Genomic DNA, 24,789 nt, shown 5'->3' with positions numbered 1-24,789 from the left:
ATAGCAGCCTTGGCACTGCTACTTCATTAGCCTGTAGTGCTGTTAATTAAAAAACAAAAACCAAAACAAAAAAAAAAGCCCTGCCATCATTCATTCTTCTTTTCTTTTTTACTTTACACAACCTGGGCTCACCGTATTTGTCAGCTCATGGTAGGAAACTGGGGTGGAGCAGGTGCTAGCAGTATACCAGCAGAATGCTACAGGCAGGCAGGCATGGAAGCAGCTCATCATTTTTGCAGCTGATGCATGCTGAAACTCCTGTGGATGTCTGGCAGCAGCCAAAGAGGCAAGGTCCATGCTTCAAATACTGTGTCAGAAGCAAGCCAGTGGTGTAGTAGCATGAGAAACTGTCATGCTTAAGAGATCATAGATCCAAAAGGTATATTTTTTGTAGAGCAGGCAAATAGTGATGGAATAAAAGTTATCTTTCCAGAAGTCTTAGCTGAAGACAGAGATTTAGGCTCAATACCAAGGTATGAAATTACATGGCCTTTCCTATGCAGACTTGATTGTCTAACTTTTCCCTCCTGGGTATTAGAAAAGATATGAAATTCTCTCTTTTTTTTTTTTGTTTCCTGCCAAAGCGAACAATCCAGGCCCATGTTCATTGGTGGAAGTAAGCCTATGTGTACCAAGTGAGCAAGAAATGCAGTTTTCTGCTGAGCCACGAGGAAAAATTGGCAGAAAGGAAAGGAAGAGGTCAGCAGGTATTCTGCATCCCTCATAAAAAGATGCAGTAAGGAAAAGAGAGGAGAAAGCAATACAGTGTATTTTATTGAGAGATTCATATCCAGATAGGATTGATTGACACTGCTGTATATTAAAAGCACACAGCTTACCTTATTCTTTTACTAATATATTCACTTCTTGTTTATTTTCTTTAAAGGATGTGTTTATTCTTTACATGTAAACAGCAAACTGTAAAGAGTGCTAATCGTATCCATCTCGGTAGTAATGTTATCTGTGTTGGCAGAATTATCTCTGACATAATTTAGAGAGCTGGTTGGTGCCAAGAGAAAACATGATACATTTATTTGATAAGTGACACCAATTTCAAAGTGGTCATGTTTCTTCTGAAGACCACGGTATGCAGTAGTCTGTGACACACAGGGGTGCAGCAGTGTGGTACTGTACTAGCAAAATAACTTACTGGATTCACATTGTTGCTCTCACTTAATGCATTTCAGACTTCTTAATTAGACATAAATGACTTTGATCTCCCAGATCCACCAGTAGAGTGCTTGAAACATGAGGTTTATGCAGTAATCCACCCTTTTAGGATGGAGGGTGACCAATCACAGTCCTGCTGCAGTGAAAATGATCCTTTCACTGAAACCAGGCATCACTACCAGAGGCAAGCCGAAGAATTTCCAGGGCTGCCGAGCCTCTTCCTTTGCTCTCATCCAATAAGCATCGTTCTGTGCTTGTACTTATGGGTGTAATTAGGCAGCTCGCGTGCTGTGTTTCTATAATGTGGCTGTTACCACATGACAAAAATCCTCAATGGCAAAGTGCAACAAGCAAAATGCTGCAACTTGTGGTTTTTAATTTGGTCCTGAGAAAGGAGGCATGTTTGGCTCCCTTCAGTGTAGCACAGGCTCAGAAACAGCGAGGCTCCTTGCACAAGGAGTTTGCTAAGCCGTCTCTAGCCATGGCGTTATCTCACAACAGGTGCCGAGGCAGCCGCCGTCCCCATGGAGATAAGGTGACGGAGCGAGGGAGAGGCAGATGAGTTCTGGATAAAAGGTTAGCCTCTTCCAGGTCTCGAAGTGATCCAGCTTTTCTGGGAAGGAACTGGGCAATCCCTTTCCCCGGCGGCGAGGACTGACCTGACGATGACAACCACCCCCTTCGTACCGTACACCCATTTTAACGAACCCAGAGGAGAATTCCCGCGGGGTAAAGCCTGAGGGTGCAGCGGCGGAAGGCACGGTCTGTCGGGAAGGGCCGGTGCTGCTGCCGCCTGAGGTGGTACCTCGGTGGCGAGGGCCGGGCCAAGCCGGTGTAGCCGCGTTGCCCGCGGCTGCCGGCAGATGGCCCCCGCCGCAGCGCCGATCGGCGGGAGCGGGCGAAGGAGGGGCCGGCGTCACCGCGCTAAATCTCTGAGCCCGCTGCCCTCCTCCTCCTCCCTCGCCGCGATGGCTTCCTAAGGGCGATGCTCCCGGCCGCGGCCGCCACCAGCTCCCGCTCTGTAGCCGGGTGCTCGGTGGGCGCGGGCGGCTCCCGGCGGCTCCCGCGCGGTTCGGGGGCCGGGCCGGGGTGCGGAGCCAGCCCTCCCGGGGCGGGGGCAGCCGCCGCCTCCCGCCGGTGCCGGGCGGGGGAGCCGGGCGGCGCGCAGGCGGGAAGAGGGGAGCCGGTGCGGGGACTGCCGTGAGCCCGGAGCGCCGCGCCTGACGGCCGCCTGCGGGCCATCCATCCCTCCCTGGAAATGCCCCTCCTGGCCGCGCCGGCAGCCGGGGGCGGCATGTAGCGCGGGAGGAGCGGGCTCCGCGGGGGCGGGAGAAGCCCCTTCCCTCCGCCCGCGCTCGCAGCCGCACGCACACCCCGCGCTCCGCAGCGAGGCTCGCGGCCGGCCCTCCTCCTCCTCCTCCCCCGCCCGCTGGGTGCATGCCCGCCTCGCCCGGCGCAGGGACGGCGCGCCGCTGAAGCAGCCCCGCCGCCGGGCACCGTCGGGCGCCGGGCAGCGCCGCCGCCATGGCCGAGGAGAGCTCCGACGTCCCCAAAGAGTTGATCGGTAAGGGACGGGGCATGGCGGCGGGGATGGGGGATGCGGGGTCCCGGGGGAAGGTGCTGCGGGGGCAAGTTTGGAGGCCGCCGTGCGCGGCCGCGGGATGCAGCGCTGCCGGAGGCGGGGGTGGGGGGAATCCGGGGGTGGGTCTGTGGAGCCGGGCAAGCGCCGCGGGGGCTGGCCGGGGGAGCCCGGGGGGCTCCGCGCGGGGCTGGAGGGACTCGGAGGAGCCGGCGGGGGGCAGCGAGGCCGCGCTGCTGCGTGCGGGGAATGGGCGGGCGGGGGCTGCGGGGCTGCGGCGAGCAGCGAGGAGGCGGCCGCGGGCAGGGACTGAGCCCTCGGGAGCCGCGGTGGAGCACAATGTGTGTCCTCTCTCCGGAGGGGTCTGTCCGACGGTGCCGGCAGGCTGCGAGCGCGGGCAGACGCGCGGTGAAGCTGCCCTAGCCCCCCGCGCCTCCCGCACCGCCGCCCGCCCGGGGCACGTCCTCGGAGCGCCTCAGCCTGGCGGCACGGGCTGCGGCTCCGCTCGGTGCTTTTTTATTTATCCCCCCGGGTTTTGCGCAGTTTAAGACTTCGTTTTCCTCTGTACGTCGGAGGGAGTGAGGGTATTTGTAATTAAAGTTTTATGGCCCCATGCACACGAGCCCCCGTCCTGCATGGTATACGCTCAGGAAGTCACAGGTGATGGCGAGGACTCTGAAAATGCTGTCACCGCTTTTGGGGAGCTTCCGATAAATGGATCGTTAACGTGGCGTGTGTGTAAGCAATGTCATTTGGGGATAACAGGTCTGATGCTCCAGGCCCTCAGCTACCTTGCTCAGGCCGAATTTCCTTTGGTTTTGCCTGTTGAAGAGCTATATAAAGATCTTACCAGCATTAGAATAATTTAGTGTTGTCGTAATGACAGATGGAAAGAGAAATTTGTCAGGCGACAAGGTACATGTTGCGTTGAATACAATCCTTCAGACCTTACCTAGGTAATTTACATTGTTGCGTTTCCTTCAGTTTCATCAGTCAGCAACTGGTTTTAGCATTTATAAAATATTGGTAAAATCTGGGTGGACATTTGTAGCTGCTGCAGATTTTTTTTTCTGTAGGTCAAAATAGCTCTGTTTTGCAGTCCTTTGGGTCTCCAAACCATGTGGTTTACAGAGAGACTTTAGTCTATAGCTTACTGCTAAGAAGTGATGAGCTGGGAAATGTTCTAGGAGTAGCTATGGTCAAAACCATTGAGTTTTTATGTTTTAAAGTGGCCAGGCATGTTTGAGGTGCTAATACACAGTATTTCTTACTCACCTTGGGTCTGCACTCTGGTGTCATAGGTGAGGTGTGGTGGCATATTACAGGGAAGAATAAGGTGGGAATCTTCACACATTCCCTCCTCTGGTGGCTTTGAACAATCTTAAGAATTACCCCCCTCCCCCCCTCCCCCCCCCCCCCCCTCCCTGATGCCCTGCACCCACTCAGCTTGATTTGTCAAGGGCTATCCTGGGGTGTGGGGATTTGTTCAGGTAGATTGGTTTAATTTCTAGCACTATTTTGGTGTCTGCATGTTAAAATTTAACCTTTAAATAGGCTTTTTGTAATAACGATGTTTTGAGAGCAGGATGAAAGGATGTGCTTTAATGCAGAGTGATTGGAGTGTGGAGATTAAACTGGGGGTAGGAGTGTTTAAGCTGCAGGTTTTGTTCTGTTACTCACTTCCCGTGTGACCTTTGTCAGGTCTTGTAGGTCATAGTCTTCAAAGAAACCCTCTCTTACTGTTGGCTTACCTGGATCCACTCCTCCGAGGTGTGGATGTCTGAAGCCTCCAGCACTAGAAATGGATGAACACTTTAAAATGTGGACCTTAATGTTATGTTTCCATCTCTCAGTCTGAAAATTTACTTTGTGAGTCCACTTGCCACCCAGTGTGGAGGGAAGTGTCTTCAGTCACATGGAGAGTATCTATGAAATCTGTATCTTAGCTCTTTGAAGTAGCGTTTTTAGCCCTTTCAGGCAGATAGAGCTTTGTGAGGAGCTGACATCCTGATGATGCTTTGTGCAATCTGGGGTCCTGGGCCCCTTCTCTCCCTATGGCTTGTTGGAGTAAGAGTGCTGGAGCTGAGGGCATGCAGTCGTTCCCACTTCTGCTGTGTGGAACCTGTGGGACAGCAAAGGGAAGAGGATCTCTCCATGCAGGTGCCTCAGGAGGAAGTCCCTTGCTAGATGTAGGCACTTGGAGCTGTTCGTGGGAGAGGAGAAACCGAAAGGCAGAGGCTGCAAGTGGAGGTAAAGTAGCAAAGACAGCAGCAATGCCTTCTGCAAGGAGACAGGATTTGATGAAAAAGACTCTGTGGTCAGCTTGCTTCTGGGTTCCCAGGCAGGGACAGAAAGACCAGAATTGGGCATTGCCCATGGGAGAGGAAGCCTTGGGAGAAGAGTTCACATCGGGCTGGACTTTTCCCCGGGCTCCGCTCACCTGGCTGCTCCGTGATCTTGCAGCCTGGCTCCTGACCAAGCGGTTGCTGCGGGAGCCGGCCGCGCTGGCTGCCTGCCACGGGGCTGCCGCGGCTCGGGATGGGCTTCGCGCTGCGCGAGCCGCTGCTACCGAGGAGCTTTTGTTTCCTGATAGGAAAATTAAAATTCCTGGGGAAAACATGCCGATTCTGCAGAAAGAGCTCTTTCTGGTGAAGAGTGTCTACGGCCAGCCATGTTTCTGACTTGCACACCCTTCCGCCCTTCAGGCAGAACGCTGTGGCCTGGCTTAAACATCCAGGCTTAATAAATGGTGTGTTGTTTGTGCTAACGTCTTCTGACTACTGGATGAAAATTGTGCAGAAAAGCGCTATACAGAGCACTATAATTAAAAGCCTTAAGAATAGCCTATTATCTTTAATTTTTGCCTTTAAACGTAAGCGTGCCCTAGGGCAAAGTGTATGTGTCCGGAGAGGGTGGAGACTTGCCTTTTACAGATGCCAGTTGTAGGGCTGGAAATAGGTTAATGTGTTTAAAAGATTTCTTTTTCATTCCCTTTCCTTGGGGGCTGGGGAGTGAAACTTAGGGAAGGTGCCAAATTGGCTCTTCTAGATGAACTCCTCTGTTTATCTCTCAATTACATCAGTGTCAGTAGTTGTATAAGCTTTCTAGACACAGTTCCCCGTGTGTATATTCCCTTCAGGCCAGGGTGCAAATGCTCAGGGGAAAAGCTGGTTCGTGTCATGCTTGGCAGAGACTGTGTATACATGTGTATGCATGTACATATTAAAACATTATGGCAACTAATGTAACTTTGGTGTTGGCACCATGAGGTGGCTACATTGTCGCTGGGATAGTGACAACAGTGTTGTGTCCGTAGCATCCTCTGCATAGCTGCCAGGTGTTACTATCTGGAAGTCTGCTTGGTTTGCTTCGTTACTTAAATGCACAGAGTGCAAAAATGTGTGAACAGTTGCTCTTCCATTACCTGACCCATTTAGCCTCCCTGATATTAACAAAAGGCTAAAACGTGTGCAATGCAAGGAGCTAATTTGCTTTAGCAAGCTTTTCAGGTACAAATAATAGCAGTGAGAAATTATTTGTTGCATTTTCCCAGAGTAGAGCTAAGCAGTGCTGTGGCATGTCTTGGGAATGCTTTTGATATGTAAGTTATACTGGAAAAAAATAACAAATTGTGTTTAGAATCCTGGCATATGACATCAATAATCCTAACATAGTAGACACAAATTATTGTGTAGATGGCATACTAGAAAGTTGTACTTGTGTTAGGTTGTGTTTAGTACTGGCTCGTGTGCACAAGACTTCCATGAGTGCAAGCAGTTGAACAACATAGCTCTGAGTCTTTCTGAAAACTCGACAGTGGCATCTGTTTCTTTCTCGTGTTGACACTGAAGGTATTTAATTAAGATATTTTCTTTTGTTTCAGAAAGTGTCAGGGATGTTATTGGGAGGAAAATCAAAATTTCCGTCAAGAAGAAAGTAAAGCTGGAAACCAAGGGAGATAAAGTGGATAACAGAATATTGGTAAGTACAGTAGAATGGCTCTGATTACATATGTGAAGGAAAAGCCAGTATCTTTTCAGAAGGCATAAATTCTCCTCTGGAAGTATTCTTTAAACTTTGTGTGTGCCATAAGATACCCATGTAATTTATTTTCTTACTTTTTCTTACTTTCTTGATAGCCTACATAGGAAGTTGGTGTGCAGCTCTGCATGTTACACACACTCGTTTATCACTGAGTTATTTTGGAGAGTTTAGGGTATTGTGTTGTGGACTGATGATAAAGCAAGCTATTACCAGAACCTGTTCTAAAATATTTTGCTGCCTTTGCTGGTTAGGTTTCCTGTTTACGTCCATAAGAATTTTAAGTGGCCAAGAAATGCAAAATGAAGTGTGTAGAATTAATTTTGAGAATCTGAAGCTGTTATGCGGTGAAGAGCAACAGTAAAACTGTTGGGCTTTTTGAACTCAAGTGACTATTTGTATTTTTTAGTATTCTCTGTTAAGTCATATATCTTCATTTCAAGAGAAATGCTTAATGTGTGGGATTCTAAATTGTCATTCTTACAACTGTAGTGGAGGAAAGCATCAAATTAATCTCACTTAAGAATGCTTTCCTGTTTTCTCAAGAATAGTTTTGCTGGCCTCTCTTGATAGGAAGAAAACTGTGGTAATGAGCTGCTACGTTTGCATGCTATCTTGAATATGCAAAAAGACATGGAACTGTATTTCCTTGCTCTTTTGATCGCTCTCTATTAGGAGAACTCCTAGACTAGCAAACACAAATAATTACAATGCTGCCATAATATTTTGCAAGATATTGAGATTTTATTGAGTGTCTTGTGTTTGTGCTGTAGCACAATTTGAAAGTTTTGTTGCCAAAGCTGTTGTTACAGATATCAGGTACATTCCCCATGCAGATGTGCTATTTTGTCTTTCAAAACCACAACTTCTTAATCACTTCTGAATTATCTTCTTAAAGTATGTGTTGCTATCCCTGGGCAGTAACACTGTAGATAATGGCTCACTTTTCTGTGAGAGCTGCTACTTAAGGAATTTGAAATATTTTCTGCTTAATATCTGCTCGTGTTATATCTAGTTCCTTGATTTACAGCTTCTGTACTGGAAATAGATTGCATATGTGAATGTTGATTTATTGTCTCTATTTATTTGAAAACCATGTTTATAGGGAAGGCTGACAGGTTGCACTGAAGTGGTTACACTTGATTGACTTTTTGACTTACACAGAATCATAACTATTATCAATAGTGAAATATGTTGTGGAAATACTGAAATCCTGTTCTGAACTGATGGGACCAAGAGAATATCAAGCTTTGAATCATCAGTGAGGTTTCTGAGGGATGTACGACTTGGCAGTAAAATGCCTATACATGATGATTTGGGTGTTTTTTCTCTCTTTAATCTCCTAAGGTCTCAGGTGGGGGACTTTCACTTTCCATGACTGAAGAGGTACTGAAAGGGAGAGAACCTTTCAGAGGTTCATGAGTTAGTGAGCACTTCTTGTGTGCATTCATGTTGTCTTCAGTGCACAAAGTGTTTCAGGGGAATGATTTGCTGGATGTTGTCTGGTAGAACCATTTGTTTGATGATGCAGAAATGCAGGGGATTTATATTGGAGGGAGAAAAAACCTTTTTATTCTTAGAGAAATTGATTATTGATTCCTGGAGTTGGATTTTGTGTTTTCCTTTGCCTTAGAAGAAAACTGCCTCATGTGAAGCTTTTTTACAGTGTTTTACAATGTTTCTCTGACTGCATGTGTAAATCTTTATGTGCGGTTGTTTGGTTTAGGGGGTTTTTTTGAGTTTTTTGTCATTTTGGGGTGGGGTTTTTTTGGTTTTTTTGGTTTTTTTTTTTTTGCAGAGGTGCTGAATGTTGTCCGCTGTAGCAAAGGCCGATAGAGACTATGGTTCACTTTGCAGATGCAAAATTCTCTGAAATGCAGAATGCTCTGGAAGAAATTACACCAGAAACACCTTGAGTTCGGTACCTCAGATTAATGGAGACTTTCTGGCCTTAGTGTGTTGGCACAGTCTCACTTCCTACCTGCAAAGTGTAGAGGACATACACCCTTCTCTCATCAGTAGAGTGATGCTGAAAATAAATAACCTTGCTTCAGAAGTATGTGAGTGCTTAATACTAAATGCTACAAGAAATCTGCCAGCAAAACTAAGAACTTTTGTACTCTGAGCTGGAACTTAAGAGTATTCAGTAAATAATGCATGCGGCCGCGTTCTGACTGGAGCAGGTAAAACTGAGTTGCTGTGCCTTGGGTGAGCCTGTCAAACAGAATGCTGAATGAAGTGTTGGCAGCAAAAGCAGCTCAGTAATTAAAGACTCTATCCTTAAGTGAATGCACCAGAGGGCTCAAATGTGATTGCATGGGCAACCTTCATGCCAGCGCTCCTCAACTCCTGAGAGCTTAGTTTTGAAACGTTAATCCTCTGAGTGCTGTCTCTGGAGTGCACGTGTGGCAATGGATTGTTTTGAGATTTTGGGTTGAATTTTATTAGTAGTTGGGTGTTTACATTAGGTGCAATGCTTTGGGTCCAGCACTTAATAGGGAGAAAATACCAGTTGCTCTCATCTAGCTAACCCCAGAGCTGTTGTGAAACGTGCTCATGGCTTTAGAGGAGGTTGATCACAGAGGCTGGCACTGAGCCCTGACACCCAAATCTGTGCTTTAATTAAATGATCTCTCATCCTTCCTTCCTAGGGAAATCCAGCAAAATCAGTACCACTTTGAGAAAGGGAGATTATTTTAAAATGACTGCACTTGGCAGGTAACTATAAAAACACTTGACCTCTGGCCCTGTTGTTCACAGTGTATTCAAGGTACAGAGTACTAGAATATGGATGTAACCATCTACTTAAATCACTCTGCTATAGGAAATTCCTCTGATAATTAAGATGGAAATTAGAATCTGAGACTAAAGAAAAACAATGCAAAACCCCTAGTGTTGCTTGCAGTAGGGTCCCAGTATTAAACTGGTGAAGTTGGCGGATAAAGACCATGCTTGCCTTAAGATGCTTTAGGACCCCAGCTTTGGGTGCCAGCGTTTGGAAATTATGTCTAGGAATTTTGATATCAACCAGATTTTTTCAGTCTGCACAAGGAGTTTGCTGTCTCAATCTCAATCTGCAGTTATTTAGTTTTTCAGTTAGTCATAATGATGCAAAACAGTAAACATCATGAGCTGCTGAGCTGCCCCTGGTCTGCTGGCACCAAATCTCAGGTCTGCGGGCAGCACACTGGTATCCAACCCTGAAAAGGCAATAACCAGCTTGAACAGGCAGAAAATCAGTCCTCAGGTGATTAGGCCTAAACCCCAGTCCTATCTGGGTACTCTGGCACTGGAGAAAGTGGGGAAACATGCAGGCGTAGAGGAGACCTTGAAAGGTGACGAGCTGCCCTACAGGGCAAGGGGAACAGACATCGTGGGACTCCGCAGTGGGGCACAGTCCCACTGTGGGCCAGTCCCACTCGGCAGCTGGGGGTAGCTGAGCTCTGGTGGTCACCAGCACTGCAGTGACCCAAGGCCAGGCCAGGCAGCTGGGTCTGTGGGGTGGCCTCAGCTGCGAAAGGGACCAAGCACAGCTGTAGCTGTGGTGTTGCTCAGGCCAGCGTTGAGTGCCAGAGCTCTGAAGCAAGGTTGGGGAGTCCTGGTCAAGACTTGTTCCTACTTTTGGGGTCACATACATGCACTGTGTTGGGTGCAGGCAGCCCAGCTCCGGCAGAGCCCTTGAAGAGGCTGCCCCAGCTGGCTCCAGGTGGCCCTCAGCCAGAGGCAGAGTACTCCTGCAGGAGGGGACTCAGCTGTGTTCGGCTTCAGTGTGATTCTCACAACAGTAGTCTTACTGAGTTATCACTCTTTCCTAATCAGTGGAGGATAGCTTTGGATTTGTGTGATTGTTTTGTTTAAACCTGGTTTCTTATGAGAACAAGGTTTAAGGCATCATGCTGAGTGCCTGCGGTGTTTTTCCTCACACTGACAGCTTCTGACCTTCTCTCCAGTTTCAGTTTAAGCTGATGGGTATGGAGACGTCCCAGTTGTGATGATAACAGAGTTGGCTGGGTGTGGGGGGAGACAGCCAGAAAAAGAAGAGAAACTTTACACCTACTCCCTCCTCTAAGGCCTCCACCTTTTGCCACCATAAGGGATCAGGCAGAATGCCCGGTCTGTGTACTTCGGTTTGGTGGCTTTTTGTTGTTGTGTTGGCTTTTTTTGTTTGTTTGCTTGCTTGGTTTTTGTTTTGTTTTGTTAAATCCAGAGGCCTCAGTGTTTATCAGATTATCACCTACAGACAAACGCTGGTAGGGACTGGGCTTCGTAGCTTTGGTGTTTGTGGTGCTACTTTTCCCCCTCAAAATACCCAAGATATTTGTACATAATTTTGCTGATTATTTCCTGCTGCCTTTTCTTCCTCTCAGATTTATTGCAATTAGCAGCAAGCATTGAGAAGTTAAAATGTTTTCAGCAGTGGTTTCAGGACAGCCCAGAATTCAGGATTCATCTTACTTTTTTTTCTTTACTATTAGGAAAAGAGAATATTCCTGCTCTATTTGCCTTTGAGATTAGTTTTCTTTTCCGAACTAATATTATTTTAGACATAACATATAAGAAAATATTGCAAGTGACCATGCTCTTTATGTGTTTGGTTGCATTTCTTTGCTTTATTGCTGTGTTTGTTGTGATTTTTTTGTTTTGTTTTTTTCCTGATCTTCAGGCTACAGAATAGTGTGATGTGATGTAGTGACCAAAAGCACTTTATTAGGAAATCCCATTGAGGACTCTCTGTTACACTTCTGCCCTCGGTCATTTACATTCTCTTTGTTAAAATATCACACTGCTACTTCTGAAATTGAGACAGTTGCTTTGGCAGGTGGCTCTCCTTAAAATGTACTGTATGCACAACATAGATTCACTGGGAGCAATTCATGTCCTTGTCACTTTCTCTGGGACATATGTTTCCATGGGCTTTTAAAACAAAAAATTGAATTGGCTCCTGTCAAAGAAGTTTATATTTGTCCTGCGCACATGGTCTGAGATTTCATGTTCTGCTTCTAAAGAGTCTCTTATAAAGACTGGAGTTCTATTTAAAAAAAAAAATCTATCTGTGTTTACTTTTAAAGGAGCAATTATGGCCATTTTGTGTGCTCTCCATGTGGTTTCTGAATACTGCTTGAACAATGTGGTTGACTACTGAAGCAACAGAGCCTGTATGAGCTCCTGTGCCTGTTCAGCTATCAGGGTGGCAGTCTCCGGCTGGAGGCAGTAGTATTTTGCACTGCCAAAACTATTTTGGGATTAAAAGCTCTGGTGCTTGTTTTCCATTGCTCATCTTTTGTCTCGATCCATCCACAATATTCTGTTTGAATAGAGATGAATTTCACATCGTGCCTTAAAAAATATGCACTTCTTTTAAACCACTAAGAGCACAGGGTTGTCTAAGGTTGGCTTTACATAAAATGTGTGCAATCTCACACGTTATATCATGACAGCTGGTGTGTGATAATGATGTTAAATAGGGACATTCTTTAAAAATAATGGTGTTTCCTCTTCCCTGCCCAGAACATTGACTGTTATGACATATATCTTAAGTGTGTCTTTATGAAGATGAAAGGAGGTAGGTGTTGATGCATCCCTCATGTCAGGAAATCTAAATGAAGTGAGGTAGAGTAATCAAAAAATACTTAGATGTGAAAACGTATTTTAATATATTTACAAGGTGCCTCTTAGAAAGCAACTGAACTGTGGCCTGTAAGATTGCTACAAAAAAACTGAAATAAAAAGAGTACTGCAGGAAATAGAATTTATTAATTCAGTCATGCAGTTGCATTTGTTTCCACAATAGGAAACATTTTAAAAAAGTACTCATGTCCAAGTTTCACTGAAATTTATGTTTATGTTAAACGCTGATCCATGAGGTTACTTTTAACTGGTGGGAAGATTTACAAACCTAGCATTCTGGAGTACTGTGTCCAGCTCTGGGACCCCCAACATAAGAAGGACATGGACCACTTACCTGTTGCAATGAGTCTCCCCAGGGATTCTGCCCCTCCACTCCATACTTGTGAGAACCCACCTGGAGTGCTGTGTCCAGCTCTGGGGCCCCCAGTATAAGGACATGGACCTGCTGGAGTGAGTCCAGGTGAGGCCATGAAGATGACCAGAGGGCTGGAGCACCTCTCCTGTGAAGACAGGCTGAGATAGTTGGGGTTGTTGAGCCTGGAGAAGAGAAGGCTCCAGGGAGACCCTATTGCAGCCTTCCAGTACTTAAAGTGGGCTTATAAGAAAAATGAGGTAAAATTTTTTAACAGCACCTGTTGGGACAGGAAAAGGGGGAATGATTTTAAACTAAAAGAGGGTCAATTTAGACTAGATGTAAGGAAGAAATTTTTTACTATGAGGGTGGTGAGGCACTGGAACAGGTTGCCCTGAGAAGTTGTGAATGCCCCGTCCCTAGAAGTGTTCAAGGCCAGGTTGGATGGGGTTTTGGGCAACCTGGTCTAGTGTAAGGTGTCTCTGCTTATTGCAGGGGTTGGATCTAGATGATCTTTAAGGTCTCTTCCAACCCAAACCATTCTATGGTTCAATGATTCAATGGTTCAATGAATTGCTGTGATAGTGCATGCAAGTGTAGAAATTCAAGATGATTTCTTGCACCTATAGTGTGTTTTTTCCATGTTTTGGGAGGACAGAAATGCAGCTGGCTTGCTCTCCCTTTCTTTAGTTTTGGGCAGCTGGTACAGGCAGGGAAAGGTAAGAAAAAGGGACTCCTCTTTCAGCGCCCTGAAAGTGTCTGCTGTTGTCCTGGCTCGTGTAGTTTGCATTTTCACACTCACCTGCAGGTACATACATCCTTATCTGTGTTCTGGAAGGAGGAAACGTGAACACAATCTCACTCTTAGCAGGTTCTGGTTTTCTGTGTACAGAAAACCAGCTCTAACAGTTACCAGGGTAAAAAAAGTGGTGGGAGGGAGTGTGGTGGCCGGTGAACATACATTACAAGGGAGAGAGAGTTTTCAGTGAGACAAGTCCCCAGTACCACAAGTACCTCCAGGTTAGGGCGGCCAGAAAGGCTTCTCCCAGGGTGCTTGTTCTGTTATGTTAATCTATCCCAGTTTGGATTCCCCAGTTGGCTGTTGGCCTCTACCCCTTGTCACCCCCACAGAGCTTCCCCATTGGTCCCGTTTCCTAGTCCCGCTTTTTCCCTGCCTCCGGATAAAACTGTGAGTTTCTGGATCATGCTTGTATTTGCCTCTGCACCCTTTGACAGTGTAGCAGCCATAAATGCTCCTGGCAGAACACACACAAGTGCCCCTCTCGACTCTTTGCTACCGACTGTAATACTGAACCCACCCGTGTTTCTGTGGGGGCACGTGGGACCCCACGGAGCTCGGCAGGGACAGTATTAAGGGAGGAATCTGCTGTGGCTCTGAATTGATCATGGAATCTTTCCTCCTGTCAATTTCTTGTAACCCAATTAGAAAGCATTTCCTTTTTAAACTGCCACGCTCTTTCCACTTCTCTTGCTGAATATATAATGTACCGAAGTGGTTTGCTAATGTGCTTTTGCTTTCAGAGGGCCTGACTCCTTGCCACCATTACTTATGAAATGGAGCCTTCCTAAGCAAGGATTTTCATTGAGATCTGTGCATAAAAGAGGCAGAAGACTGATTATTTCATATAATTTCCCTAAAGCTGGAAATAGAAAATGAGCATTAGGGTCAACTTCTTGTCTCAGTCACTCTTTGCCACTGATGGCTTTTTTCCCCCAAGAATGAGAAGACTTGGAGGAGAACAGAATTTATTATTTGGGAGACATATATAAATGCAAGAACAGTGTCCATATTTGTGTGGGGTTTCTTTTTTTCTTTTTTTCCTCTTACAGCTTGTTTTATCTGCCTGACTTACTTTAAGAAAAGACTTCTCATGCAGGGAATGTGGTCTACTTTTTAAGTAGTGTGGAGGAGGACAGAGTAAACTCGAAAAAGGCTGCAAGCGCTGCTAAGTGAAGAGTTAGTGCAGTGTAGTGTGAAAAATGCTTCTTGTTGCTCAGAGTCCCTCTCTTCAACCACTGTTGTGGTGGAAAATTGGTGAATGTCATTGATTCATTTGATTGTTAGAATACTTACTTTAGCTCACCTACAATTCTGCTTCTTTTTTTTTTTTCTCATGGTGATGGTAATTTAACTCTGTGTAAAGTAATTAAAGGCCCAGGATGCAAAATTATCCTTTAAATTTAGCTGCTGCTAATGGTGCTCTGTACAGCTACCTGAGTTCCCAGGCTGATTTCTGCCCTTGGTCCTGTCTCATCTCTCCCTGTTTCTCAAACATCTACTCTGTGTCAACTCATGAGTGATATCTTTGTCTTAGTAATAGCTTCCCTAATTTGATTATTTCAGATAACAAACTGTTAGGATGCAAAATGTAATTATAAGAGCCAGATTCTTATAACCCTACACTCCTGAAACAGACCTAACGAAATTAATTGGCCTGCTGGATGAGGGAAGAGAGACTGGCTCAGGGAGTCAGGGTTGCAGAATAAGATCCAAATAGCTGTGGCATGTGAAATTTAAGGCTAGCAAAACAAAACTGGTTGCTACAAAGCTCAGAAAAGGAGTCACGTTGCTGGTGTGGATACAAATTAAAAGGGTTTGTGTGTCCTGTGAGGCTGCTGAAAAGGTGCTCACAGGGTGGAAACTGTCAGCAAGTGAGGAACAGCTCTTATGTGAACAGGTTATGTTTCTGGATCTTCTTTGCAAAGTGATCTTTATAAAAAAAATGAATACAAGAATTTTGGTCTGGGCTCATGGGTGTGGATGTTGTGCAGCTTATCCCCTTGGCTGACAAGTGGCGTTTGTATCCCTGCATACAGTAGAAGGCCTGTGTGACAGCAGGATGGGCCTCAAGGTGTGCACGTGGAGATGGAAAATTAGAAGAGTAGATGCTGGGTCTATATTCCCCTTAAGATTTTCATCTTGCATTGTGTTTTCAATTGGTGCTTGCTTCTATGCCTTTTAGATCAGTTGATAACTAATTTTTTCCTCTTTCCACAGCTGAAGCAGTGGTTAGCAGCGTGCTGCCCATGAGGCAGACAGCAGTCTGTTTGGGATGTCTGGAAGCACGCTCTTAGCCAGGGCTTAGGAAGCTGAGGTCATTTGGAGCAAGCAATTTCCACTTTGTGCCTCAAAGATGCTTGCCAGAGGCATGTCTTTATGGAGTAGGCACTTAAAATACACATCACTTTCTTTGAACACGTCTTCGGTCCTCTGAACAGCAACCCTTCCCTTGTAGCTAAGACTGTCAAACTGCTGCTTTTGTAGAGCTCCATGAAATTTTGAGGATTTGAGCCAAGCTATAGGTACCTCGTTCTTGGGGCCAGGGAGCAAAACAAGAGGGCGAGATAGGTGCTGCAGAGCAGTATCTACTCAGATTTGGTTAAAGGAAGTGAATGGCTGTTGACCCCAGTCTGAATTGGGAGATAGGGCAGTGCTGTGTTTTTTCAGGGTCAGCCTTTGCATGAAAAGGCTTCTCCCTCTCTGCCTTGAAGGCCATTGGCAAGACTGAAACTATTCACACAGAACTATTGATAAAGGGGAAGCCTTTCAGAGGCTCATGTCTTAACAAACACGAGTGGCTGATGCTTAAGCATGATACCTTTTATAGCCATGTATGTGAGCCTCTACTCCAATGCAGAGCTGAGGAGCCATAGGCAGGGAGCAGTGAAGGTAGGTCAAAACAGATGTTTGGATTTTTAGTGCAGCTGGCTTTAGATGGCAATCTCTTCTTTTGGTATTTATAATGTAGCAAGTAAATACTTGAAAAAATATTAGCTTTGTTTGGTATTGGTGCTTTGATGAGTAATAATTTCTGCCACTTGGTAAGTTTATGTATATCCCAAAAGTAAATTATTTATTATTATTATCACAGCATGAAAAATGAATTTTAAATAAAACAAGAAGTTATCTTGACTGTGCTAGTCTTTACATCTGCACTTGGCAAGTGGTGGAAAAGCACAGGCTTTGGCCTTTCTCTTTTTTCATATTAAGAAGGTGCTGTAATCCCTGCATTTTTGGTAAAGCATATTGGTGTATTCTGTGTACAGCTGTTGCATACACTATGGGTATCTTTATGCTCCCTTTCTTACCTTGTATCTTCCTTTTTACTGTCCTTCCAAGTCTTCTGCTTGAAAAAGTCTCTGGAAGCTTTCCTGCGTGCAGATTGCTGTCAGGATAGGGGTTTGCTTTTTAGTCTACCTCTTCTCACTCTAGTATGCCCATTTTTCTAACAATCCATATTCCCCCACTTCTGTTTCCTTTCCTTACAGACATAATATAAATATCCCCAAATTCCTCAGTATCCCTGCAAGTACAGGGATGATGGACCGAACATGATGCTGCTATGCTAAAAAATATTGTAGGCTGCCATAAACTTACTCTGTGTACATTTTTATCTTGTCTTGCTAGCCAAGTTCTCTGCTTCCTTGTTCTACAGTTCAATCAAAATCTATGCTAGGTCTATGTTATTTGTGTCATGGTGGCAGTTTGGTTCATGCTGGACATTATGGTACTATTTGTGTAATTTGGCTTTAGGTTCTTTCCACCTTTCCCAAAGCAGCTCCCTTTGGTTAAAAAAAAAAAAAAAAAGGCAACACAACAAAAAAACCAAAAGCAAAAGAAAACAAGCAAAAACTCACCAACAAACCCCAATGCAACGAAGTGCTGTGCAAATTATGCTTGTCCTAAGGCAGGCAAGGTAGTACGATGGACACAACTTGCTTGCATTGCTCTCTCCACATCTCTAGGTACAGGAGTGATTGGGCTGAGAAAAGGGAGAAAGTTAAAAGAAAACAAGAAAGGAACTGTAGTATAACATGGCAATTTAAATGTAATTAGCTGATGTGGATAGTGCCAGAGCAGTGTAAAAGACTGTAAAATAGCTTTAAAAGGATTTCATCTGTGAATACAATGCTTTGTTACCCAAGTTTTATAGTTTTATCTTTACTTTGGGAAGACACCCTCTATGAGGTTTGGCTCTGCTGATGGAATTTAACTGTATTTTATGTAATCTGTACTATTTCCTTCACATGTGATTTCAAAGCCAGTTTTCTACCATTTACTTGCTTAGCTACACCGTGTTGGCAAACTGCAGGAGAAGTTGAATGCTGATTCCTTTGGGATTCTGTGCAGGCATGTCAGCTGAAGTTTGGAAAAGCTGCTTATCTGGAGAAGAATGTTGTGTTCAGTCTTTAGCCAAATGCCAAGAAAAACCTTCAGGAGTCACCTAATACAGCAAGAAGGACTTTATTTCCCCTCCCCCCCCCTCAGTCTAAACTGTTGCTTGGGGTTTTTTTTGCCTACACTAAGAACGGCTAAAAAGCTAAGATGGGCAGGGCTCGACTCTTACAAGTTGCATATTCAAATTAGAAAAATCTTAGATGGTTGCAGGTTTAATGGTGACACTGAAAATAGATTGCCTTTTTTGCCCTCTCATTGTTAAACTATAACCTTTTCCAGCTGACAAAGATTTCTGAAACTGAGTAAATCCTTATTGGAAGCCTTGGAAATATATTTCTCAGTGTTAAATATTTTGAAAACATTTAGCCAAAAATAGAAAACCTGAAAATACTAGTTTCACGTGGTTTTTATAGTGTAATGCTACCCTTTTAAAGTATTTCCTGTAACATTATTAGATGGATCTGCTGTTGTTTATATGTGCATGAAATTGTGTGAAATTAAAATTCCGCAGGTTTTTATATGGTATTAGTTTATCACAATGTAGCCTTAATGCAATTTTAGTAGGTCTTTTTTCAGCCTGAGGGCTTACGTCCGTCCCAAGTACATTATTCTTCTATTTTATTTTTTCCATCTTTTCTCTTATTTTTCTATTTTTATCTTCCATTGTTTATTTTAGAATATTCCTTATGTTGCGTTTCTGTTTGGAGTGTCTGTTTCCTCTCACCATAAAGATGATTGCAGACAATTCTTTGATATCAAGACTGGCATTAAGGACATATGCATATTTGAAGGAAACATTGGCAAGTCAGCTTCTGGGCCTCCCCTTTCACCTCTTAAACTGCCCCAGTCTCCCACTGCTCTCTGGGCTGTGATTCAGCTGATGTCCGTGGTGCCTCTTCATTCAGCATGGAGCAGCACTAACCTTGTGTGGAAGGGGTCAGTGAATTGTGCTTGACACGGAGCACTAGGAACCAACTTTCCTCTGCCTTCCCAGGTGCTGCCTGCCTGGGAGCCAGAGCTGCCTGGTGCTTGTGCTCTCTGCCTCACAGCAAAGGCAGGGTGGTGCCTGGGAGGAGGAATGCCATCATGTGTGTATTTTGAGATGTGCTGCAAAGAAAGCTTTGCTGTGCAGTAGCCTCTGTGTTTGAAATCCACAATGTGGCTCTTCCTTGTGTAACTTCGTGCAGGGAAGCTGGAAGGGAGCTGGAAGAGGCTGGACTGTACTGGGGGAGGAGGTGTCTCTGCTTGCACAATTCCTTCTGTAATGCTAGACCTCTCACTTGCCAAATGCAGGAATCTGCATGGCCCTGCTCGGCTCCAGAGCATGATGGGAGGAAGGGATTCACTGGTTTCACTGCTTTCAGAGCACTGAAGACTCGGGAGTAAAGGAGTCTAACAGAGAGACTACTTGCTCTCACCAGCCTTTTTACCATACAGGTTCTATGAGGGGCCAGCCTCAGAAATGTTTTCCCATGTCATCTTCACTTGCTTTTTTTTTTTTTTCTTTATTGGTAGTGCTTCTGAAAAACCTCAACTTGTGCTAAAGGGAATGTATAGTATGACAGAACTACCAAAAAGAAGAGGAATAACTTTCTCTACCTTCCTGCGTCACTGTTTTTGAAGTGGTAATAGCAGCTTTTCCTGGAACATAAAGAGGAAGAGCTGGCAGGGACATGAGACTCTGTCAGAAGCCTGGCAGGAATTAAACAAGCTTCCTTAGTTGTTCTTGTACTTTTGTGTTCTCTTCAAGTGTACTTTCCCTGGACCCAGCAAAAATACTGCACCAATCTCACTGGGCATTAGTTACTGGTAAAGTAATTTGAGAACCTTTGGGCAAAGATGTTATTTTCATACCTTTATTTGTTTACTTATGCCATTGTAGTTACCTTCGAAAGAAAAGTTGTTGTGGTTTCACAACTTTTAAATAGGTTTTATTTCTGTAGGAATACCCTTGTGGGAAATACAGCAAATGGGCAGAGGATTGCACAAGTGTTTTAAAATACATGAGAGACTTGCTACAGTGCAGACATTGCTCCTCTCTCCCCCAAAACTGTTTCAAGCTGTACATTAGCCTTTGGGTTCTCTGGCTTAATACCTGATATAATGAAGTAGGCTGAAAAAAATCCTGAAGCATATAGGGTCCACTTGCATTTTTGCAAAGCTGAGTTGTTTGGTACAGTGTAGTTCTTGCCACTTAGTATCTTGAAGGACACTGAATAAGTTGGGTAATTGACTTTTACATTCATGGATATTGGATGCCCCTCCCTTGGGGAGCAGAGAAGTTTTCATAATTGACCTTTGGATAATCTGATGGCATTGTCTAAGACAGAAAACAAAAAATACATGGTCAGGTGGAATTCGTCTTGCCACATCATTTAAACTTCGGTGGTGAAAATCCATTAAACACCAATCTGTTATATTTTTGGCTTTCTGAATAATCCATCTGTTCACTTATGTTGAACTGTATCTACTTAAGATGTGACCAAAATCTGATTTTGGTTTCTTTGCTGTAATCTCTAGTTTAAGAGCACTCTTGGGTGGCTTTTGGACCCCACACACTTGCAAGGTGAGGAGTGGATTGGATTGCCCTGTCCAGTGTTTCTTGCACAGCCTGAGGATTAGTGGATCTGTTGGTGTGTGATGGAGCCAGGTCAGTTGGACAAGGCATTAGGTTAATGCTTGGGGCATTTTGGATGCATTGACATGAGGAAATTTAGTATCTGGGTTACAGTAGCCTCTGGCTGTAATATTTAGCGGATGCTACTGTAAGAAAAATATTCCAATTTTTTTTTTTCATTCCCCTGTAATGGAAAATCTGTCCTGAGCTGATTTTAGCATTACATGGAGGTTAAGATTCATAGTGGTTTGCAGTTATCACTATGCCACTGAGTGATAAGGTTGCTTTCAAGCATCTGTAATGGAAATATTGATGTTTTTCCATTCCTGTAGGTAGAGTTCATGCGTAAAGTAAGTGTTGAGCTTTTATGTGTGCATAGTAACCACCCCTCCCAGGAATGTATACCAATGCCTATAATGTTGCACAAGTTGTATTTGATCGGTCTGTGATGTAAAGAGCCACTTTGTTATACATTGCCTAATATATCACACAAAGATTATATAAATTTCAAAGATTGTAATGTTATACTCTTATTTTAAGTTAGTAGAGTAATTGAAACAAGAGGCAATAAAATCAAATCTTGCGAGCCCAGCATGCTGCCTCTTGCGTGAAGATGGTGTTCGGTTGCTAAATGTGTTTTTCCCCAGACAGGGAGTGCATCTGCAGATTCTGCAAGGCCCATTTGTTTCAGCCTGAGCACAGTCCTCTGTTGACACTTGCTGTGAAATACCATAGCCTGGTACACTCTCTGTGCTGCTGAGTTCTTGTAGCTTTATCTTCTTTGTTTATTCATTATTAAACGCTTGCTTTCTGCTTGACAAGTGCTATAAAATCCCTTTCACTGTGGCTGAACCCAAGAACCTCTGCTGAGAGTCTAGAAGGGTTATCAGGTTTTTTTTTTAATGCAAATATATGCATTCTTACTTTCTGCTGAAGTGCTCTTCAGACCAGGCTCCTTAACAGGCTGGTAGATACTCCCTGTCCTGTTCTTTAAGCCATGTAGTCTTGAAAAAATAAATGCTAGATTTTTCTAGATTCCTACTGGAAACAGAAACAAGAGTATCTTGTGTGCTGGAAAAGTGTTTCTAGAGGTCTGATAGTATATTGGATCTACATGAAAATTAATCTTCATACTGTGTAGCTTGTGTGTTGTTACAGTCTTCTGTATTGATGTAGCTGGTATGCAGACCCCATTAAGAACACAGAGCATAGAACAGAAAGGTGTGCTTTTCTAACATGGGCCACAGGAGTTCTAGATTCTGAAGTTTTGTTTTTAAATTAACTGAGTGTAGATGTGCAGCGTTGAAGTTTTTTGGCTTAAGTTTTATGATTATTTGAGAACAACAGACAAATCAGGGCTTTGGGTTTCCTTCGTAAGCTGTATCTTGTGTCAGCACTGTTTTATTTTTCAGTTCTTATTAAGCATTTTCTGACTTGTTTTTTTTACATTGTATTTTATTTATCCTTTCTTAGATGAGCATTCTGGTATTTGAGAGCTATAGATATACATGATACTAATCCAGGACACCAGGTTTTCCTCCAAAGGGAGAACAACAGAGTTAACCTCTTGATCTTGGTTTGCTAAGAAGGTATCTTTCCAAATAAAGGCCTTTTGGTCCTGATTCTTCTCAGAAAATCAGCCAAGGCAGATTTTTAGCTCAGTTTTCACCTGTGTGTATTTATTTGTTTGCTTTGAAAATAATCAGTCTGGGACTGTGAGATTCCTTTTCTGTGTGACTCGGGTCAAGAGAGGTAGCCTCAGGATTTCTTGTGCAGTTGGATGTAATACCAGCAGTGACCTGGGACAGCAGTTTTGCTATCTGAGATAACTAGCAGTGGAAGAGCTGACTCTTTCCCCAGAAAAGAACAAAGAAGCAGATGGGAGACTGCCTGAAGAATATTTGAAAGCAAGGCCAGGGACAGTGAGATCAAGGCCAGAGGAATTACTCAGACTGCTGAGTGAGCCTTCTTCTTGCTCTCTGTACTTGACAGACCACAGCTGTGAACCTTGTCCTCATCTGTGCAGCAGAAGACCTGTAAGGAAAGGCACAAGATTTTTTTTCTCAGCACACAGGTCAATTAGTGTTTATCTCACTGGGGGAAGAGAAGCTGAGAATAAAGCAATGGAGCTCAAGTGGCTTGAGCTCCAGTCTACATGCTGAGTGTTTTTTATGATCATTATTAGTAAAGAAGTCCAAGAAATTGAACCTTCCCACGCCTCAGACTTGTGGGTTTTAATCTAGTCTCAGCTGTGATCATTGTAGCAGTTCCTCAGCTTCACTCTTACCTGGTCAAGGGGCAGCTGTACATCTGCTCCAAGCTTTACAGCTGCTGAAATAGCTGTCGGGTAGCCATGAGCATGGCAGGTGGTGTGCAATGCTCTTCAAAATGCTGGCTACCAGAAACCAGTTCCTCCTGACTCATAGGCTCTTGGTCTTCCACTCAGTGCTGAAATGGCAGGACAGTTCCTTCTAGGTTGTAGCATCTCCTCAGAGGAGATATGCCGGATTCCAGGATAAGCGTGCCACTGATGGTCCTGACCCTCGATAGACCTGGAGTCAGAACTGGTTTGGTTTAGCTCCAGATTTATCACGACCCTTTTCTGCTAAGGAATGCTGGTTCAGTGCCAAAGGTGTGATTATCAGATGAAAGCAATTCTTTTTAGTAACACTGGATCGGCTGAAACACTTAAGTTTCCAAGGCATAGGGTCAAACTTTCCTTTTGTTTTAGAGCCATGAAGAGCATGGAAGTTTTGGGAGCACTAATTGGAACCAAGTGTGTCAACTGCAGTGAATGAGTAATTGGATAAATTTGTATCCTTACCTCCTCCATCTGGTCATGTGTTTATAAAAATGCCATGGTGTTTGTTTTTAGGTGGACTGAACACCATTCCTTGAAAATCTCAGGCAGATGTGCAGAGCTCTTACAGCACTCGCTATTCAGAGGCTTGAGTCTGCCTTACTGGGTATTTGAACATTTTTTCCACACCCAAACTTGCAGATGCTGGAAACATTGCTGTTGTGAATATTAATGTTTGTCTTCTGTGAATAATCATGGGGCAAAGCCCCACTATCACTTCTGTGGGTACTTTTTCAATGAACTTTGTTTCTCAAACATTTTTGGAAGGAGTGAGTGCTTGTGTGAGAACACTAACCTACAGCTGCCGGTGCTTGCTGAGAACAGTGTGTGGTCTTTGGCTTAGCCTTGCCCTCTAAAAACAGTGCTTTACTGAGGTATCCACTGCTTTTGCTCTTTCTGCCTTTTTTGAGAATGATTATAAACAAATATAAACTTGAAAATAATCCCCCCCCCCCCCCCCCCCCATTTTTTTTTCTTTTTGGCACTTCTGGTATCTGACAGGATAACATTATATCAGAGTACACAAGGATGGCATTAACTCTGAATTGCAGTGCATTTTAGCTGTTGTGTTTGTTGATGAAGAGTTAGAAAGTTGGGATCTGGCAGCTTCTAGTGACAGAAAGCCAGAAGGAAAATCTGTTACCTCAGGTCGTATTGACAGTTGTGTCTGCTGTCACACTCGTTTCTTTAGATTTACTGGTAATAAAAATCTGAACAGCAGCTCGAAGCAGTATATTGATAACTGAGTGAATGTTAAGTATGATTATTTAATGGCATTAAATACTGAGGTGCAGATGTATAAAAACCTCCAGGCAGCAGCATTCAATAATCAAGTGGAGCTGTCACCTATTACAGCCATCACATAAATCATCTTTCACCTATTCATGCTGAGCGTCTACCTGAGGTCTTCCCCCCACGCCCCCAGACCAAGACAAATCAAATCAATGTTGTTTATTTTCCCCCACCAAATTAAAAAGGTGATTATTTGCATGGAGTGAGGAGAATGGTTTAATGACAGGAGAATAAGGTCTTGAATCCTGGACCCATAAATGTCAGCTTTCAGCAGCTGTCTGTTTTCATAAGAAGGCAGGCCCTTCTGGAAAGACTCCCCTTTGCAGCTGGGAAAACACACATCATGCAAAAATGCTGTTTGAATTGGGCTTAACAAACCAAATATCTTTAAAAAAATTAGTTTTCTTCCAACATCTTCTCTGTTTTCTGATTATCTAAGTTATTGTGGTGTAGTTTTGGTGCTTTCCAGTTTGTGCTTTCCCAGTGAATTCCATGTGACAAACTCTCCTAGACAAGTGTTTTCTCTGCAGGGCAAGTTAGTGTCCTCGAA

The 24,789-nt window shown here is 44.2% G+C and overlaps 1 protein-coding gene across 9 annotated transcripts in view; it reads left to right on the top strand.

Annotated features, from left to right (window-relative positions):
* The first annotated feature begins 2,513 nt into the window (after nt 1-2,513).
* The window catches only part of CARMIL1 (capping protein regulator and myosin 1 linker 1), a 193,631-nt gene continuing 171,355 nt past the window's right edge, over nt 2,514-24,789 (top strand). For all 9 annotated transcript variants that reach the window (XM_048289240.1, XM_048289236.1, XM_048289234.1 and 6 more), the window contains exons 1-2: nt 2,514-2,734; nt 6,633-6,730. In XM_048289240.1, coding sequence (XP_048145197.1) covers nt 2,695-2,734; nt 6,633-6,730 — 138 coding nt within the window. In that variant the 5' untranslated portion in view covers nt 2,514-2,694. The remainder of the gene's footprint in view (nt 2,735-6,632; nt 6,731-24,789) is intronic.

Source organism: Corvus hawaiiensis, chromosome 30 (assembly GCF_020740725.1).
Source record: "Corvus hawaiiensis isolate bCorHaw1 chromosome 30, bCorHaw1.pri.cur, whole genome shotgun sequence".
NCBI lineage: Eukaryota > Metazoa > Chordata > Aves > Passeriformes > Corvidae > Corvus > Corvus hawaiiensis.
This window is presented reverse-complemented; position numbering and strand designations above follow the sequence as displayed.